We start from the raw sequence: 19,939 nt of genomic DNA, 5'->3' as shown, positions 1-19,939 counted from the left end.
CAAAGCAGCCACTTTATCACAGTGGCTGGTCCAGAACAGATCATGTAGTTTCTTAGCAACATATGTACATCTCCAACCCCATTGCTATGGTATCATTCCATAGCAGAGATTTCAGAAAAATCTTGCAAGGGAAAAAGAATGGTTTAATGGCTATAGCAGAATACTATTAGTCAAGGTACATAGGTTCTAAGTTCTGCTCTGTTAAGGACTTCCCTTGTCATACTAAGTATTATTTCTACCACTTCTTCCTTACCGATAAAGCAGGAATTTAAAAAAAGGCTTATCAGTATCTCTGGAAAAAAATTAAAATTTTAGAAGAAACTTATTAAACACAGAAAGAAATGGCTGCAAAAGCAGAGTACTTCTTGTGAAAAATAACTTTTCTTTGAAAAAAGACTTTCACCGCACACACAGCTTAGTTAGCAGGGTAAAAAAGAGGCCTAAGGAAACCTCAAATAGATGCTGTTCCAATGACAACATAAGGTAGGCATTTCCTTTGGCTCTCTTGTTAGAAGATTCCAAGGGCAGTAAGGAAGTTTTATGTTTAATTGTTTGCTTTTAAAATACCAGTTTTAGCATATATTTTCAGTAATTCCTTTTGAGAGAAAAAAGAATTACACTATATTTGCTCATTCATTAATTATTTGCTCTTCATTTAATCACTTAATTCAGCCAGAAGTTCTCACACAGGTAGCAAAATATTCTTTTCTTTATATCAAAATTCAACACATGCAATTAGTATTTTATATAAACATCCAGACACAGTTAGCAATGCTCTACTTCACATGAAGCCAGCAAACAGGTCACACTGCAATACTCAATAAAACATACAACAAAGAACTGAATCATAATCGCACACAAATCCATGATCCACTACATTAAACTGGAAAGAGGAGAGAAGCACTATTCAGTCAGTTAAGATAACACAGCTTAGTCAGTCTTCCAAGGGGCAAAAAACCCCCAAACCAAACCAAAATCCATCAGCCACTTCCCCTTGTGCCCCTACCCTCCCCCCGAAAGAGTCAAGTTTTCTCATTTGTACATTAATACTGCTGTCAGGTCAAAATACTTTCAAAACCCCAAAATCTGCATATTGACATCTAACAAGGATACAAGAAATTATGTTATCTGACTGCACAGGCACAGCCCTAAGCAAAACCACAAACGAACCGACAAAGTGGTGAACTGTAAGGTGCTAATGACATCCACAAGACAGACAGTCAATCAAACACGTGTAAGTTCACATTTGTAAACATGTACCCACATGGCTCCCAGTCCAAACAGTGTTTTCATGTAAAAGCAATGTTTGAAAACAAGAAAATTTCTATTTACAGTTACTTAATAAATTTGGACTTTTATCCATGTATTCACACCATATCAGACACACTGAAATCTATTTGTACTTCAGTCCCTACCTGATTCACAAGAGCTCTAACAGCTGGACTCACACCTGTCTAGCTGAAGAGAAAGATACCCATTCCACTAATTCTGTTGTTGAAAATGCTAAAACACTGATGTGTCAGTGGGTAAAACAGCTACAGATTTGTGGCCACATTGCAAAACAGCATGGTTCTGTGAGTGAGAGTAAGTGTTTAAGAATTACTCTTACACAGGAGGTATTTTAGCCTGTTGCTGGTATGAGACAAGTACAATTCACAGGAATGGTTAGCAAGGGAACAGTTTGTGGCCAGTACTGGGAAGATGAAATGCAGCCTTTGGGAGTAAAGATGCACTGCATACAGCATATATAGTGCTAAACTAACAAGATTCCCATATAAAACAGAAATTTGATGTAATGAAGCTGTAGAAAAGGAGGTACCATTAAAAAAAAAAAAAAAAAAAAGGATGTGTAAAAGGCAATGATTTAAAAACCAACAAAAACGTAGGAATGGGAAATTACTATATTAGATGATAATCAAGATCTGAATGAGAACTGGAACATCTTGTAAACTACCACTAGAACAAGGCAATCACTGAAGTACTGCTGATAAAACCGTTGTTTTATTATGAATTTTATATGAAGAACACTAGTGACATCCCTGTTCCAGCATGCTTATCTATCAAAGTTTCATTTCAAAGAAAAGTGGGCAAATAATGACAAATAACAAAGCACCTGAGCTAAGAACAAGATTGTTGGTCCAGGCACAATCTCTTTTAGAAGAACTAGAGAACCCCTCTGCTTTAAGAAATGTTAATCAGTTTGCTGTACTTCAGACAGTAGACAGAAGTATCTGAAATTACTAAAATTTGCATTATAAGAAACTGTAGAAGATACAGTACAATGGCACAGGCACTGTGTCATTCACAAGAAGTTCACCAAAAAAAAATTAATCACTGAGTGATGAAATATTCAGGAACACAGAAACTATTCAGTATACAAAATAAAGATCAATTGGTAAGGTTTCATTGATAAATAAAGCCAATAATAAAATGCATCAAGACACTAAAAAAAGTCACAGGAAGGTCAAGGAATTAATTACTAGTGAACTAGGAAAAAAATCTTTTTAGAATGGATAAACAACTAGACTTGCAGGAAACATTTGGCTGGTCAGGCTCAGAGGATAAAATGTTGCATGCTGCCCGGAGGATGGTATCAAGTGAAGTGCTGCAGGACTCTGCCCTAGGACAAGTCCATTAAATATCTTTACCAATGACTTGCAGGGCCAGTAAGGTATATTCTGGTCAGAATTTTATTAACTGGGGTGAAGAGGATCAATCAACAAGTCTAAAGACAGGGCTGCCATTCAGACCGACCTAGACAGGCTGGAGGAATGGTCCCTACACAAAACACTCGCACCTGAGAGGCCCTGGCAACAATACAGGCTGGTGACTGGCTGGGGAGCAGTTCTGTGGAAAAGGTCTTGGCATAAAGCAAGCTGATCGTGAGCCAGCAATGTGTCTTGTCAGGAAAGGTCAACAGCATCCCAGGCTTTATTAAGAGAGCCTTGCCAGCAGATGATTGCCACCTCTACTCAGTGGTTATTATTCCAGACATGGTCTAATGCACCTCATCCTGGGCCCCCACAATACAAGAAGTACACCCAGAACATGGACACAGTAGCCAACAAGATGCTCAAGGAGCCAGAGCACTTGTCCTGTGAGTAAAGCAGAGGGAGCTGGGCTGATTTGGCCTGGAGAAGAGATGGCTTTGGGGAGACCTTAACAGCAAGTTACTGTCTGTACAAGGACGTCAGCAAGCACTCAGGCTCACCACAGAGGTACCCTGTGACAGGACAAGAAGCAACGAGACTGTGTTCAAAAAAGAGAAGTCCAGAATGGATACAAGATAATTATTTTCACCATGAGGACAGTCAAGGACTGGAACAGATAACCTAGCATAGTTTTTTGCAGTCTCCCTGCTTCAAGTTTTTCAGGGCCTGACTAGATAAAATCTCTCACAACCTGGTCTGACCTCATAGGTGACCCTGCTTTAAGCAGGAAGTCAGACTAAAGGCCTTGGAAGGTCCCTTCGAACCTGAATTTCCCAGCAATCCTATGACCAGAAGAACAGATTCAGTTTAATATTGAGAGATCACATACATGACAAAAAACCCTACTGAATTCCCAACCCAGCAAGAACCTGCACTTCAGTCTAGAAAAGTATCTTAGAAAGTTGCATAATCAAAAAAACCCTCAAAAATAAAACAACCACCAAGAAAAACTAAGTTATGCTGAAGAAATAAATACTGAAAAGTCTGCAGCAGATCTATAGTATGCCCTCTTTTAAAATACTGTCTATGAGTAGAGACAATGAAGACTCAAACCCCCTCCACAACACTCCAAAAACATAAGCGCTCAAAGAACGGTGTAGGCAGAGGGGAGATTTCACATAAATAAAACACAACATTTGGCCTGCAAATCTCCTTCAATGCAAGACAACACAGCACTAAGGCATATACAAAAAAAAAGCAGTTTGACAGTACTGTAACAAACATCACTCCTTTGCTATTGCAATATAAATAAAACTCAATTTGCTCTCAAAGAAAACACCTGTAAGAGGATACACAGAGAAAATGTACTATTAAGCAGACAAAAAACTAGCTGTTGAACAAACAAATTGCAACACTGAATTTCACAAGCCTTTGTGGGTTTTATGGTTTATATATGCTTTAGGTATGAAGATTTGTCTGTGTATTAGAGGATTAAAAACAATAGCAGTATAAGCTTTTCTGTTTCTGGCAACGACATTACTTTTACAAAGTGAAAGGAGAAGTTATATATAAGATCACTCAACAAGCCTGACACAGTGCAGCAATTTCTGCATTCCTCTTTTTGCAGAACCTTGACTCCAACTTTCTTTCGTTTGCCTGCATACGCTAAACAATTTCACGATCAGTGATCTCTATTTTTCACCTGGAAATCTGCAGGTTTTAAAATTTTTGCTAGAAAGTGATACACAGCTTATTTGTCTAAAACATCTAGAATAAGCTCATAAAGTAATATCCATTTCCGTCTTTCTGCAACATTTAGAAGTCACTTTACTGGGTAATTCATCTTAATTCAAAGAGATATATCTGACAAAGAGCCTTCTGAAAAAAATTAATGAGCAAGTAAAATTCCAGTAAAATTCCAAAGGCATTGCTTACATTTTATAAAATTTGTTCTTAGGCCCAGCTACCTATTAATTAAAGATTAAAAAAATACTTAAAAATTAAAATGTTTAGGTCTTATTTTCCCAATGACAATAATAACATCATACCACAGAAAGAATGAGAATGTGGTATTTTAAGTTTTTGATTAAGTGACTATCTGGGGATGAACTGAAGAGAGGAACAGCATGTAAGAGCCACAGTTAGCTGAAAATACTCTTCTCCTTTTCCTCCACCCACAGTTCTTATACAATTCCTATGCACATTTCTTCCCCACAAGTCTCTCAGTTTCCCTTCATTCTGTCATCACCCTATCCTGCTCAGCACTCTTCAAGTCTTTTTTTTTTTAAAAAAACCTGGAGCCCAGAGTCCTTGCTAAGTTCCAGCCATCCACAGCATCCAGCAGCCTCACCCGATCTGGCTAACTGCGGCTTTCAGAAAAGGCGCCGCTTTCTTAGCCTTGAGTCTCTCTTGACTCACAGCGTACACAGGAAATGTAGTTGTCCTCAATACGTAGCAAAAGAATGGAAGGTGGAGCTAAGAGAGAACTCTTGGATCTGTTGTATTCCTCCCAAGGAAAGAAGAAAAGGTGGAATGGCAGAGGATCCGAAACACTTGAGCTTCTCTTTAAGCGGACTGCAGAGGGAGCCATTGACTCCAAGAGCAGGAATCAAGGGAAGCACACTGCACACCTGTTTCTCCTGGCAAGCAATGGAGAAAGCTTCAAGATTCTGGCAGCTGGAAGCAGGAACCAGAAATAGACCCTGAAACAGCAGGGGCGGAATTCAATAGAAAACTTTTTTTTTAAAAAGGAACTGCAAGTTTTTGAAGTCTGTATTTTATTATTTCAAGGCCTTTTTCTCTAAAAATCCAGGCACCTGTGAATACCCAAATTTCAACAAAAATTAATATATTGAGTGTTCTAAATAGTAAAAGACAATTTGTTTTATCTAAGTTAAGTAAAGCTATTCAGTATTAGACACTCAGTACTTAACTTTTAGAAAATGAAATTTATTGTGAGCTTAAACATAATCAACTGTTACGTTTTTTTGTCCAGAAGTGCAGCACCTGTTACTACAGTTTCATACTACTCTTTCTAAAAATATCTTCAATGAGATCCTAATGGATTTGATTAATGAGCAAACCTTATATCCTAGATAAAGTCGGCAACGCTCTGAAGGGTCAGAAAGTTTCAAGGGCAAAAGCCTCATCTTTCCTGAATCCCGATGTCAGAAAGCACATTTTCCTAACAAGATTCAACTACTGCATTAGCTATCCTAGCCCACCAAAGACGAACTGAGCTTAAGAGAAACCAAGCATTTTCTCAGGAAAGAAGATAGACATTTGGGAGAAATCCTTTACTTATTACAAAAAAATCTATTAATGTTAAACAGTCTTTTTGTCTTCACCAGCATAAAGAAATGTACTAATGCAACTTCATCAGAGTTTCCTTTTCCTACTCATTCCATAGTTCCTTTTCAAAGCTGTTTTTTTCTATTTTATTTTAAAAAAAAAAGCAACCCCCCAAACAAACAAAACAACTAAAAACCTCCAACAAACCCCCCAAACTAACAACAAAAAAACCCCAAACAAAAACCAACAACAACAACAAAACCACCCAAAACCAACCAAACAAAAGGACTTCAACCAGCCAGGAGATGAAGACTCTGAAGATTTTTCACTCACTAGCATCTCAAGCAGACACAACACCAAAACCTTATCTGGTGTATGACTAGATACTCTGGTGAGGACCAGCCAAAAATCAAATGCTGCTTTAAGTGAAGTGATGATTTTAACACAGCCTATGGAAGGCCCAGCTTAAGACTGATAACTCTGATGTTCTGTCACAACTACTCCTTAAATACCCAATGCCCCTCCCAAATCATCATCAGCAACAGTGCTACTGTAAACAGACCATCAGCACTTATTTTGTCTCACTGATAGTTGTTTTAAGGAGAGTTGCACAACCCAGTCCTCGAAATCCAAGAAATTAGTCACTAGTCACTACTGCTAACAGTGGTGGAAGCTGTGTTATAAAAAATGAAACCTCAGAGACCATTTGAGGTCTAACAGAAATGTAATCACTACTGCAAATGAAAGGAAAGCTGAGTCACCTCTCTGCCTGGCTTCATTACAAGCACTTTGGACAAACTGCACTGGGGAAGATTTTACTCACTAGAAACAAATTAATTAAATTTTTTATTTAATTTCTTTTAATAAAAATGCAGTTTAGCTGCTAACACTTTAATAATTTTTTAGGAATAAATTAGTGTTGAGCTGGCATTTCAAAATATGCATAGAATAGCACAAATTGTTTAGCAAAATTGCCCCCAAAATTTACTAGTTAGATTGAATCTTCATTCCAGTACACAAATGAAAACATTAAAAAACCCTTAGAATCAGAGATTTAAACTTAAAAGAAAAAAAAAGAAAAAGAAAAAACAGCTCCTAAAATGAGAAAGCACTGAGTATTTCTCTGAATCACACAGAGGAAAGTCTTAAAGACAAGGTATGCATGAAATATTGGGCTGAATTTTCAATCTCTTTCAGGACTTTGTTGTATTGTACAGCATTGTGATGCAACTAAATTTTCACTTGAACCTATTTCTACCTTTTCTTCTCTCTCAATTTTGCCGAAGCATAGTCTTGATACAAAAAAACCACCGCCAAAATACACAAACCATCTCCTAGCCCACTCAGTATTTTCTTGAAGCTTCTCAGCAGCATCTAGATGAAGCATTTCAATGTTGTTACCATCACATGGTCCTGACTAGTTTTCTGTTAGCTACAAGAGAAGTGAAAACTAACTAACATAATCCCCCTGCTAAATCACACTTCATATTCAGCGCTCCCTGCTAATCATTTCGAATGCTAACACACTTAGACCACACGTAATTACCTTCGAAAGTAATTAATCTGCTACTGGTGTTTGTTATATGCAGCTTAATGGTACTTTACCACCTGGCTCACTGAAACATTACATTAAGTAGAGGAAATGCCACATGTTAACATACACCATCATTAAAACGTGCATCATCCTTGTAGAACAGCAGGACAGATTATCAATGGGAACTCATTCATTAACCTATGGAAATCAGAATATGTAATTTATGCTACACCTAAACAAGCACAAAAGCTGCAGCAGTGGTTAAGGACCAGAAGTTTTGCTTTTAGTTTCAGCTGTCACCAATTAGTCATAACCAATTGCAGAAATAACCTATGGCTCACTTTCTATGTAATATTTAAAATGTTTGTTAACTAATATTCTCTGAAATACCCAGCAGCTTAACATTAATTCCCTGCTAAGCTTAAACAGTTTTATGAATATCATGAAAACAACAGCCACATTTTGGAAATGCTAAAAGGGCTGGGATCCCAGCCACATTTCATATTGTACAGATAAGAAAGTTTACTTAATTAAAAATTTATTATTCTTTTCATATATTACTGAGCTGCAAAGTATTTAAAATACAATAGCTTGTGTGTGTGTGTGTGTATATATATATAAAATAACTAATCTAAATATTGCTCTGGAAGCAATTTAAACCACCTAGTTGTTTGCAGCAAGATACAGTTTTACCTCACATCAACCACCAAAGATATTAAAGTCACTCAAGTCATGGTATGACAGGATATCCAGAAATACCATCTGAACACTTCAACTCTGAAGCTGCCAAGGCAGCTTTGAGTAATAATTCAACCATCGCAGACACAAAAAATGAATAAAGCGTTCTGAATTTAAGCAGAAGTGCTTTCCTTTTCCTGCACCACTGACGATGACCCATTTTTTTAGTGTGTTCCATCCAAACATTCCATCCATTTTGTAGTGTGTTCTGCACATACATAGTATGGATGGATCCCAGGAAAATCTGAATTTAGTAAAATGCAAAAAATTCCCATATTTAATTTAATTAACTTTTTATATTATTCTTCAGCTAAAGAACAGAAGCATTTCACAAGCCATGAATTCTTGCTAACTTCAGCTACTCTGAAAAAAACCTTTTACACTTCCGTTACAAATTTTTCATACTTTCCATTTAGGGGACAAATCTGACCTAAAGCCCTTGAACAGTTCACCCCACCAGTACTTTCACCAGCCACTTGTATGCAACCCAGTGACTCTATTTAGCCACCTCATTTTACAGTCAATTTAGTATTTACGGTGCAGACACAGATGAACGAGTTATAGCAGCTTAAACTGACATCTGTAAGTGGCTGATACTCTGATATACACGTTGTTAACCACCCTGACACAGAAAACGTATTAACTTTCTCCCACTTAGATTTGGAAATCGACATGATGCATTGCCACAAAAAGACAACAAGCACAAATAGCTAAAAGAATTTTCAAAGGCTTAAGAAAGCAAATGATAACCAGAATTAGAGAAAACTAAATTACACTTTTGCACTACACATTTAATCACCTTCACTGCCACAAATACTGTTTGCTGCTTTTTGTTAGGAATAACTGAAAGTGACATCAACCTGGCACACAAAAAATGGTGCTGAAGTTATTCTGCCTTAAGAGATCCAACCAGACAGGTAAGCAACAGAAAGAAGAACTTTCTCTTCTGGGTTCACAGAAATCCGCTGTGTGGATTCTAAACCCATAGAAACTGCCAGTGGCCCAGAAAGTTCCTCAACAGCTGGAGGCTGAGAGCAATTCTGTTATATGTATATATTAACCCTGCCTTAAGTCTGTATTAGGCATCCACTTTTGACCACTGTCAAAAAGGAGAAGGAATACAGGCTATCCACACCCACAGTCCACAGCTGCTTTCCAGTTTCTCCAGTTACCAGAATGCAAATCCAAGCTCATTTTAGTCACAGGAGAGCCACTGCTGCTTGCTTGTTAAATTTTTCCAAATTTATTTGGATTATTAAAAAGATTAGCTATCTGACAGAACACCAAACCACTAAAAGAGCCACTCATCCCTAGAGCAGATGTTGTAGAAAAGCAGGGCTTTTCTGCAACTTGCCCTCAAAAAAACTCCAACAAACCTTTAGATGCCTTGGGAATACATTATTTCTCTGGGAATTACATGTGGAAATTTTATCTGTTGAAGCCAACCAATATAATTTCAAAGTACCTCTAAATATTTCTTAACCTAATTCCACACTACTGCATCTGTAGACAACTACTACATTCTCCCCTCTTATGATACACTCTCTTGCCTACTGCTCAAATGCTTCAGTGACTTTAAACAAGTGACAGGAAACGCTGGCGTATTTTTAATGTTGCTTTTGCCCTTCAAGGGAACTGATACCACACAATATGTTTTTGCAGAGTTCGGGTCCTTAGTTGTCCTGTCATCCTCTTACTGGAATGATGAAGACCATCACCACTATTTTTAGTGTCAAGAATAACAACCACACTCTTTTCATCAAACCTCGCATGCATTTCTTCCACACCCAATGAATGAAAAAAAAAATTTGAGGAACTGAAAAAAATTCATACCCATCTAGTTCACAAAATGAAAAGGAAACAGTCCTTGTGGGTCATGTAAATGTACAAAGTCTTGCAAATGCATGAAGCCAACAAGACCAATGAATTTTACACCTTTCAATGATTCAGCCAAACTAACAGGCTACAAGTGATTTTTAAAGTAAATCTAAGATTTTTTTAAAGCAGGGTAAAGCTTTAATGCCCCTGGCTCAAATTTCTCCCCAAATACCTATACCCCTCAAGTCTGCCATAAGACAGTAAGACTGGAAACACTCATCAGTACTTCCACATCTGTAAGACTTCGTATTAAGTGACTGATTATATAGAACTCTGTCACAAGCCACATGGACTACAACCACTGCCAACAGTTCTGTAAAGTCAATACCAAATGGAAAGAGATCAAAAGGCAATATTCTGAAAAGGTAGGAACCCCTCAAATTGTGTGCCAATAGTACACCTGCATGAAAAGAGACACTTTGTAAGCAAAGCCACAAATCAACTTCCCTGTCATCAACACCAGAGTAGGACTATACCACATAAGCTCTCAAATGCAGAACCACTTTTTCAATATTTAAGCAAATATATGCTTTTTTGTCTGTCTTGCAAAGTATCATAAACTGCTGTAATCAGCTGAAGAAGACACACTATTGGTTGAGAAAAAAATCTAATGAGAAAACACTCATGAAAAAGAAGGAACCTTTAAAAGAATGGAAAAGATGAGTTTAAAGCAAATGTTTTTTTTAAGATGGAAGTGTTTTTTTCCTTTAGAAATGGGACACACACCTATTCACTGCAGTGACATGCCATGCCAGTACACTTCCTCCACACGAATTGTACATATGAAAAGACTCGATCAAAGAATGTATGGTGACAGTTCTGACAGATGTCAAAGTCATCTTGGCACATGATGGTATTTTCCAAGAGAAAGAAAATACATCATTGTGTTAACCATCTCTTTTGTGATTCAAAAGCACTTCAGGGTATTTTGAGATTAGAAAACAGAGAGTCATCTTTCAGTTCAGCATCTCTATTTTAGCAGTCTTCACTACAGATAAGTAGGTTTCAAATAGGCAATTCATCTTGCCTCTGTAGAAAACAATACACCCAACTGGCAGAATCCTGAACTCGATCCTGAATTTCTTTTAGAATGTCCAAGCAGCTAGGCAATCCACAGCATTCCTTTACAACAGTTCAAGTAGTACTGTCTGTTTAATTCCATGTTCTTTCTTGCAAAGTCCTCAACAATTTTACCTTATTTATAACTGATTTTTTATAGTAGACCCTGATAACATACTGTACTGGTTTTGGCTGGGATTGAGCTAAATTTCTAGATAGTAGCTGGTAGAGGACTGTGTTTTGGATTTGTGCTGGAAGCAGTGCTGATAACACAGGGATGTTTCTGTTACTGCTGAGCAGTGCTCACACAGCATCAAGGCCTCTTCTGTTTCTCAGCCCACCCCACCAGCAAGCAGGCCAGGGGTGCACAAGAAGCAGGGACAGGACACAGCCAGGACAGCTGACCCCAACTGTCCAAAGGGATACTCCACACTACATGGCATCATGCTCAGCATGAAAACTGAGGGAGTGAGGGTGTGTGTGGAGGTTAGCTGGGGCTAACATTGCTCAGAGACTGACTGGGCATCAATTGTTTGGCAGCAAGCAATTCTTCTCCTTTCGCATCATTTGTTTTCTCACAGGTTTTGTTTTCTTCTCATCTTTGTTGTTGGTTTGGGGTTTTTTTTCCCCTGAATTATTACACTGCCTTTATCTCAATCCACATATTTTCTGACTTTTACCCTTGCAATTCTACCCCTCCACCTCACTGCAGGGACAGGAGTGGATGAGCAGCAATGTGGTGCTTAGTTGCCAGCTAGGATTAAACCCCATACCATAATTGTAGCTCTTTGCTACAATGCCTTGAAATTTGAAGTTATAAACTCACAGTCAGGTTTGCTTGGGGCTTTTTCCCCCATGTAGAAAAGTCCGAGCATGTAGTGTTTTGTAGGAAAGTATTTCAGGTTCTTTTCCTGGCCACAGTGTTAAAGTTCCAGAGAGAAACTAACCCAAAATTTCTGCTTCCCTTGAGGGTCTCTGTTAATTTGTACTTAAAACAAGAGGACTATGTCATAAGACTTTTACAAGCTTTGAAAACCTGTCATTAAAAGGAAGGACTACTTTATTAACTTTAAATTTTTAGTAATTTCATTCTTTACTGAGAGGTTATTGGATTATCTTTTTTTAATACATGATATGCAAATATTTTGGTTTTGAAATTACTCTCCTAAGGAGCTGTAGCATTTCCAGGTTAACAAAATGTCATCTCCATGTTCTGCTAGCTTCATCAGTTTCTGTTGTGAAAAATTCTTTGTCCTTCTAGTTCTTAAGCTGCCACATTTCAGGAGAAGCATAAACTGTCTTGTCAGGCAGAATACCTCTCTACTTTTAAAAGACTATACAAGATACTTCATACAAAGGCTCCAGGAGCTTAGTATAGTTGTAAGTCAGCATTACAAAGACTAGCTGCTCCTACAACTCATGTTCCAGAAAAATAATGGAAATGTACCCTGCAAATCAGGGCACAGAAATGCTGCAAGCTCCACAGGCAACTCACCAGCAGACATCAAAAATCGATCAACTAAATAAAAATACCTCAAAGCCTACTGTCCTGGATCCAGTGGAGAAGCAACAGCCACATGAGTAAACTGAAACCTACTCAGAACTGTCAGGCACTCACAAGAAAGTATACTGAGGTTGAAAGCTCACCTCTTGTAAGAAGCCAAAATTCAGGGCAGGGATTCATACTGCAAGGAACCATAATCTGAAAGCACTATGTACCAGGCCAGTACTAGACTGGAAAACATCTTTTTTAAAATGACAGTCACAAAGCAGACTGTTCATTTTATTACTGTATAGGCCTGAATGTTTTAAATTACTTAGTGCTATCTGAATAGAAACCCAGTTCTGTATCACTAAGTAGGATTATAAGCCCCAGAAATACAGGCATCAAGGTTTTGGATGCTGTAAGTTTAATTATTTAACTACGGGGGTTTTTTCACTATATTTGTTCTAAATCCCACAAAATGAAAGCATCAGCCTAACTTTTGCACTATTGTCATCATTATGCAACATCCACATGAGAAGTTGAGCATACCTTACCCATAATGCAGTTAGTGGAACATTCCTGATTTTAGGATAGAGAACTCCTAACAACACTTCCTTGTGAATTTTATGATTCTGTTTATAAATGTAAAAATACATAGCCTAACACAGGCTCATGTTCCTTTATTCTCAAAGTGTATGAAGTAAAAGAGGAATTTAGATACTTGAGTCCCATACTTTTTAACCTTTTAATCATCTCTGCATGAATGCTTCAGGATAAAAAAAAACCCCCAAACCAAAACACCACAACAAAACATAGCCAGTGCCAACAGAGTTCTGAAAAGTGATTTAAACAGAAGGCAAGTGCTAGCTCACAATTAGACACCAAGAGGTAAGAAAAGTAAGAATTAACCAGTTTGACAACAGGCAGGCAACAATACAAGGGAAAGATTCACATTGACAGATATGAACAGGGTAGCAACTTGAAATAAAACAAGGATTAACAGGTGACCTCAAGACAGCTTGTAAGTGGCACTGGACAGTGAGACTGAAAAACAGGACAAGCCTCAATGGCTGTGTCACTGGTTTTGAAAGAGCCAAAGTATGAAAAAGTAGCCTAATTCCTGGCCTACTGATTCAGTTCAATAATTATTTCTATAAATATTAATGAAAACTTTGAATACCTTTATCTAATGCCATACCATACACAATCTTTTCCCTCTTCCTGTACTTGTTAGGAATTGAGCATTATTACACATCCTGTGCAGTCATATTTTTCATCAGAATTTTGTGTACCTAGATTTTTAGTATACAAAACATTAAAATGGCAGAACTAGCTATTTTTCCTCCTTTCCCTTCAACAACACTGAAGTTGTACCACACTTCATAAATGCCTTTCTATAAATTACTTTAGTCTAAGTCCCTCACTCCCTCTGAATTCACAGGCTTTTGTTTTGAGAGAGGAAGGAACAACTAGGAGGGGAGAGGGAAATTCTACATTTAACATGAACATTTAAATTGCATTTTTTGATGAAGAAGTTTCCTGCATAAGCTCAAAACTCCTGCCAACATTGAAAGAAATCTAAAAATATTTCAAATCAGGCATAAAATTTTAGCTTCCTCCTGCAAGATTTTACAGCAAAGGAACAATTGAGAAACCAAGTTTAAGTATTATCTGTGCAGTAATCCTTAACTGATGGATCAAAACAGCTGAAAAGAAATCAGTCACAAACAAGAAGTTCAGTGCTCGTTGATATTTTCAGAGTACCAAGGTTGTTAATGGAAAAAGCCTAGTAATCATTATTAGCTAATTAGCTACCACAAAATGTAATTAAAAATTAAAATAATAATCCAAATAATAGTAAAGGGAAGAGGGTTCCAAGCAGAAATACTGGTTTTCTACTCCTGCTTGTGCAATGGAGAGGTAGCAGAAGATTTCACTCTGATATCAGGGAACCAGAATGACCCAGGGCTTCCTGCCTCCCACCAGCAGCTCCAGCAAATATGACTGGGGGAGAACACCATGAGGATCTTGCTTGTATGCCCAGTTCTGAAGGGATCAGTCCTACAAAATTCTCTTCATTGTAGCCCACTGGTGAGCCTTTGCCACCTCATGGTGGTGTTCAGTCAAAGGCTGGACTCAATGATCTTGGAGGTCTCTTCCAACCTTAATGATTCTACGATTCCTTTTTTTTTTTTTTTTGAAAGGAAGAAAAGTGACCCTGAAAAGCCAGAAACCAGACAGCTCACCCTGCAACTACTCTAAAAAGTGAAGGGATACTTCACTGTACGATACTCACTAGCAGATCATTTGGCTAAAATAGACCAGATATTATTATCAAATAAGACTTCCACATTTGCCAAAACTAAATTAATTTTTAAAACTCTTATGCTCATTTGAAAAAACTGACTTCTGCACAGGTTTCTTCCCCTCTGTATAGCACTAATATTAGATAATTATTGGGATCAAGAGTGTGCTATTGACAGGTGCCAGCTGTCTTTATCATGTTGATGCCATTTTAAAGAAAGTGTATTTTCTGTTAGTCTGATAACAAGGAAGAAACTGAAATCAAACAATGGAATCAGTTAATATGAAAAGCCCTGGCCACAAAACTACCAAGACACTAAGTGTCTCCAAAAGCAGCCAATGGACAGAAGGGGAAAGGCCATGCACAAAATACACTGCTGGAAAACAATCCAAAGAATGGCGAAAGGATACGCTGACAAAAAAACTGAAGGGAAGAACTGTAAAAATTTCCCAAGTAGGCAAAACTGAGAACATGAGCACAACTCAACCACAATATTAAAAAAAAATTAAATTACTAATTAAATAGAAATGTATGCATTAACAACAGTGGTAGAAATAAACACTAAAGTGAGAACTGAGTCCATCAATAACTTTCCTTAAGCTTAATTTCCAATGAGTTGCCACTGAGTTTGCCACTCATTTCAAGAGTGGCAAAGGCAAGCATGAAAGCTAACTTTACATCTGTCTCACCAGGTTGTTAGGAGGCAAGCAGGAACACCATTCCTCATGATGTCTGACTGCAAGGCTTAAATTTTCTGATCATACCTTACATAGTGCTAATTAGTTTGAAGGACATAAATATTTAGTCTTTAAAGTGACTTGCTCAGCTCTACATAAGGCACAATTTTTTTTTCTTTTTCAAAACCAGAGGAAATCTCCTTTTATCTTCAAGTCTTGACCTGGGTGTCTCAGAATACTATACAGTCTAGGATGCCAGAAAACCTGAGACAGTTACAGAACCAAGCCAGTTCACAGGCATAAAGCAGGACACATCTTTTGTTTTCCACTCTATCATAGAATCTTCATGTAAAACTTTTAGGTTATTTTCAGGCCGGCACCACAAAGAAGTTAATTCTTGCAGTACCCAAATCTTTATATCCTGATATTCATGGTAGCTCCATGAAAGATGATTTTGGTCTCATCTCTTTCAGAATACTTCATTCACGTATACCTCATGTCTCCTGCCTGAAAAAGTTGGGAGTGGGCAGGGAGAGATGGGGAAATAACCTGACAAAAGGAAAAAAACTGAACTACATTACTGAATACTTAAAAAAGGTATTTAGTAGAAAAATGAAAACAGGTCACTAGATCATGTAAACATTTGTAAATTAATGGCATCATTTTAATGATACCAGACAATATAGTGAAATATACTTTGTCTAAATTTTTCTAGGACAAACTTTTAACTATTATAGAGACAAAACTCTCCTCAGACAAGGAAAGAGGATAATCATTTACAGATTGAAGAAACACTGAAAAACAGACTTCAGTGAGTAGTCCTGTCCATCACAGAATGGAGAGAAGGACTAGTTGTAGTCATGACTTTTTTGCTTAATATATAATGATCCTAATTAGTTCTTTATTAATAACACTAAATACCAGATGCACAATTCTCATCTCCCACATTCTCTAAATGACAATTGTTTCAAAGCAATGCTTTATACACATTTGTGTATTCAAAGTCAGTATAAAGAATTTGGTTTCAAATGTAAGGTCACTTAATTTTTGGAGCACGGATACAAACTTCACCATTACACCAAGAATTAAGCATGCCAAAGAAAAGCATACCCTTCATTGGAGGAAAGGACAGTTACTTCAATCTTACTTCCTGCCCCACAGGCAAAAAAAAATGAAAGCTATGTATCCAAAAATATAAACACAGGTACCTGTTTGTATACACATAAATGTGTGTTCACACTCACAAAGATCCTCTCTGTGTGGTGAAAAGAAAGCACAAATAACTATACTAAAATCAGTAATTAATTGCACCATGATGTCTCCTCTCTCATGTCTATTCCCCACTGAAACCTGTAATCACATCCTTGTCAAAAGATGCATTCAATACCCTGGATTGCTGCAAGTACATCCACTGATATGTTCTCATTTTTCAGCTCCTAATCTAGAGCCAACCCTCCTTCAAAGCTATTTAAAATGAACACAACTCCTAAAGTACATGCAGCACAATTGCCAAGTCCTTTCTCTAATAATTACTTACTTAACTTGCTGCTTACAGCTAAAAAAGTGTTTTTTCTTAGACCCTAAAACAATGAAAGCATCTCTCCAAAGGTCTACCTAGAAAACAAATGTTAACTCCAGTCTTCTAGTTTTTCATTTTTCAGTCTGTCTCTTACACAAAGCTACAAGCAAGCTAACAATGATTCAGATTTTTGTGAAGTGTAGGGACCATGTTTTAAACACAGATCACTTGCAATGTTAACACTAACTCAGTGAGTAGTCAGGACTATAAAATTGTATTTATAAACCTATAGAAGATTATGACAATGGCTGTGTCATTATGAAAACCAAAGTAATTCGTGCCTTAACATCTGCATCTTCAGGAAGTAAGCAAAAAGCAGGACACAACATTGTATTCAACAGAACAGTTGACATGCTCCTGTCCCAACAAGGTATGCTGAGAATCAAAGGTACCTTTAAAAGCAACACACAATCCAGTCTCACAACACAGCACATGCTGGCAAGTACAAGGAAACAAGAAGCAGCACACCTTCAATATAGGTCAGTCAGTAATCCACAGACACCAACACCTGCACCTAAGGGCCCACGTCTAATTCCTTAAATTAGTTCAGAGGGTGGGTGGGTAGGACAGAAAACCCTTCCAGTTTTCACAAATGATATACAATCAGGGTTAGTATCTCTTTACAAGTTTTCTCTTTCCTTCCTGGAAGCGCCCAAAATCATATGTTCCTATCCTTAGTGGGTGGCAAAACCCCCTGTCTTTCTAAAGGTTTTTCAAAGCTTAATTTTCTAAGTACCTCCATGACAATAAATAATAAATATTGCATGTAGGTATTAATTAAAAACATCACCACCAGTTGATGTTCACTCCACGTACCCCCCCATTTCAGCCAAGCAAGCTCTTGTTCCTCCAAAACACAGTGGCATTTACCTCACTGACCTTGGGACTGCCTTCCTCCAGTATTTCTCCCTCATCAGTTTGCATGGGAACAGGATCTGTGCAAAGCTCTGCAGAAATGCAAAATACTGCCTAAAAGATAAACAACAAAGATATATTTTAAAAACAATGAGTTTTTTTGCCTTTAACAATGTTATATGAGATTGCAGTGCACATAAACAACAATTCTAGGCTACGACCTTTAATACTGCCATTCTGCACATATTTGCTGAAACTGTTTAACACAAGACAACTATTATTCAGGATAAAATAAAACTACTTACTTAAAAGAAAAAAACCTACTTAATAGGAATATACTTTCTTTTTAACTTTAAAGCATCATTGCTGAGTATTTAACGTAGTCACTGATTTTACCCATTAAAGTCACAGTCAGAAAGGAACAATCACGCAGACCAGAGCTGAGCAATTCTTTCTTACTAGGAAATAGCTTTTGTGCAAATATAAGCTTCAAAGACTCAGCTCACAGACAATCTAAAGGATATTAGTTTGAAAAATTATTAAGACTTCCAGTGATCTCACAGTACCTCTGAAGTCTTACTTTCAGGATTTTTTCCTTGACTTCATTTCAAAAATAAATACATTCTAGAATCTAAATGGTTCAGGGAACAGACGAAGTTCTTCACCTTCAGATTGGCATTTCCAATCTAACCCAGATCAACATATCCCAGTATTTCCAACATTCAACACTATTAGGCAACCTATTTTTAAGTTCATTTGACAGTATCAGTGCAGTTCCAACTGAAAAAAATCCGCACCCCAAACTCCATTTTTCAAATTGTAAAGTAACTTATGGAAGGATGCAATACAATTAGGGAGACTTTGGTGTTTAGGATTAGAATGTCTTCTACTTCAGAGGATGAGGCATCTTTCAGGGGTAATGGATCAAATGCACCAGCATAAATTCAGCAGGAATCTCTCACACCGAAAATGCAAGACATAAGCCATGACCAGATCTCTAACATTCCAGGTATATGGAAAGTAAGGGCTCCCACTGAGGTAAGCCAAGAGTTGTTGGCCTTTAACAGTTGTCCCTCTCAAGATTATGTAACTCTTCAACTGCACCAGCATTTAAAATCCATTTCAAGTTACTCTACTTCAGCACCTCGGCTAAAGAGGTACTGACTGTCACCTTCGCAGCAGCAATTCCAAGCCTGGAAACTGACAAGAGAAAGCTTCTAGATGATGCACTTCCTTCACTTCATTGTTAATGCCTGTTCAGAGTGTAGGGCTGTCTGCACTCCAATCTCCTCTGTTATGTTGCACATAGCTAAGACAACATCTGTCATGGTTGACTCAAAGAGTGAAGAACATGTTCTACAAACATTAAGGGCCTGAAGCTATAAAATGTTACATACAACTTAATAAATCTTACAACCAACAAACTGTTCCATTCAGTAATATCATGCATTCTTATGCAAAGCACAGAAGTTGCAAGGACTTAGAGCGCAGTAATTTCCTTTTCTGGGAAAAGAAGGAATAAGGAGAAAAGAGAACTCTTACCCACTTAAACATTCTGCCTTCAGCACATAATCAAGAATCAGAGGTATCAAATACTAAGCATGGCATCGATGCCAAGATCCTCTTGCCTGTAACAAATGTTTCTTGTTTTTTGTTCTGCACCCACAGTGGAGGAGGCCAGGCTGGACAGTCCCTGTCCATGGTACTTCTTCACCATGCTCGGTTTCTGAAACCCACTCCAGAACTTCCGGAGTTTTAGAGCATGATTTTACAGTATCAGAGTCAAGTAATGGGGAAGCTCCTCAGATTTTTGTTAGACAGTCTTTCGTCTAACAGCCAAAACAGCTTGGGCCAGAAGGATTCCTGTGGCACTTACCTGGCCTCAA

At 37.6% G+C, this 19,939-nt stretch overlaps 1 protein-coding gene across 7 annotated transcripts in view; it reads right to left on the bottom strand.

Moving 5' to 3' along the window:
• The window catches only part of TNRC6B (trinucleotide repeat containing adaptor 6B), a 122,994-nt gene that overhangs the window by 87,571 nt on the left and 15,484 nt on the right, over nt 1-19,939 (bottom strand). For 5 of the 7 annotated variants that reach the window (XM_048301479.1, XM_048301473.1, XM_048301481.1 and 2 more), the window contains exon 3: nt 18,069-18,167. The exons of 1 other annotated variant lie outside the window; for it this stretch is intronic. In XM_048301479.1, coding sequence (XP_048157436.1) covers nt 18,069-18,122 — 54 coding nt within the window. In that variant the 5' untranslated portion in view covers nt 18,123-18,167. The remainder of the gene's footprint in view (nt 1-18,068; nt 18,168-19,939) is intronic. One more of the 7 variants, XM_048301474.1, reaches the window with a different exon arrangement.

This window comes from Corvus hawaiiensis, chromosome 4, assembly GCF_020740725.1.
Source record: "Corvus hawaiiensis isolate bCorHaw1 chromosome 4, bCorHaw1.pri.cur, whole genome shotgun sequence".
NCBI lineage: Eukaryota > Metazoa > Chordata > Aves > Passeriformes > Corvidae > Corvus > Corvus hawaiiensis.
The sequence above is the reverse complement of the archived record's forward strand: the minus strand, read 5'-3'. Positions and strand labels throughout refer to the sequence as shown.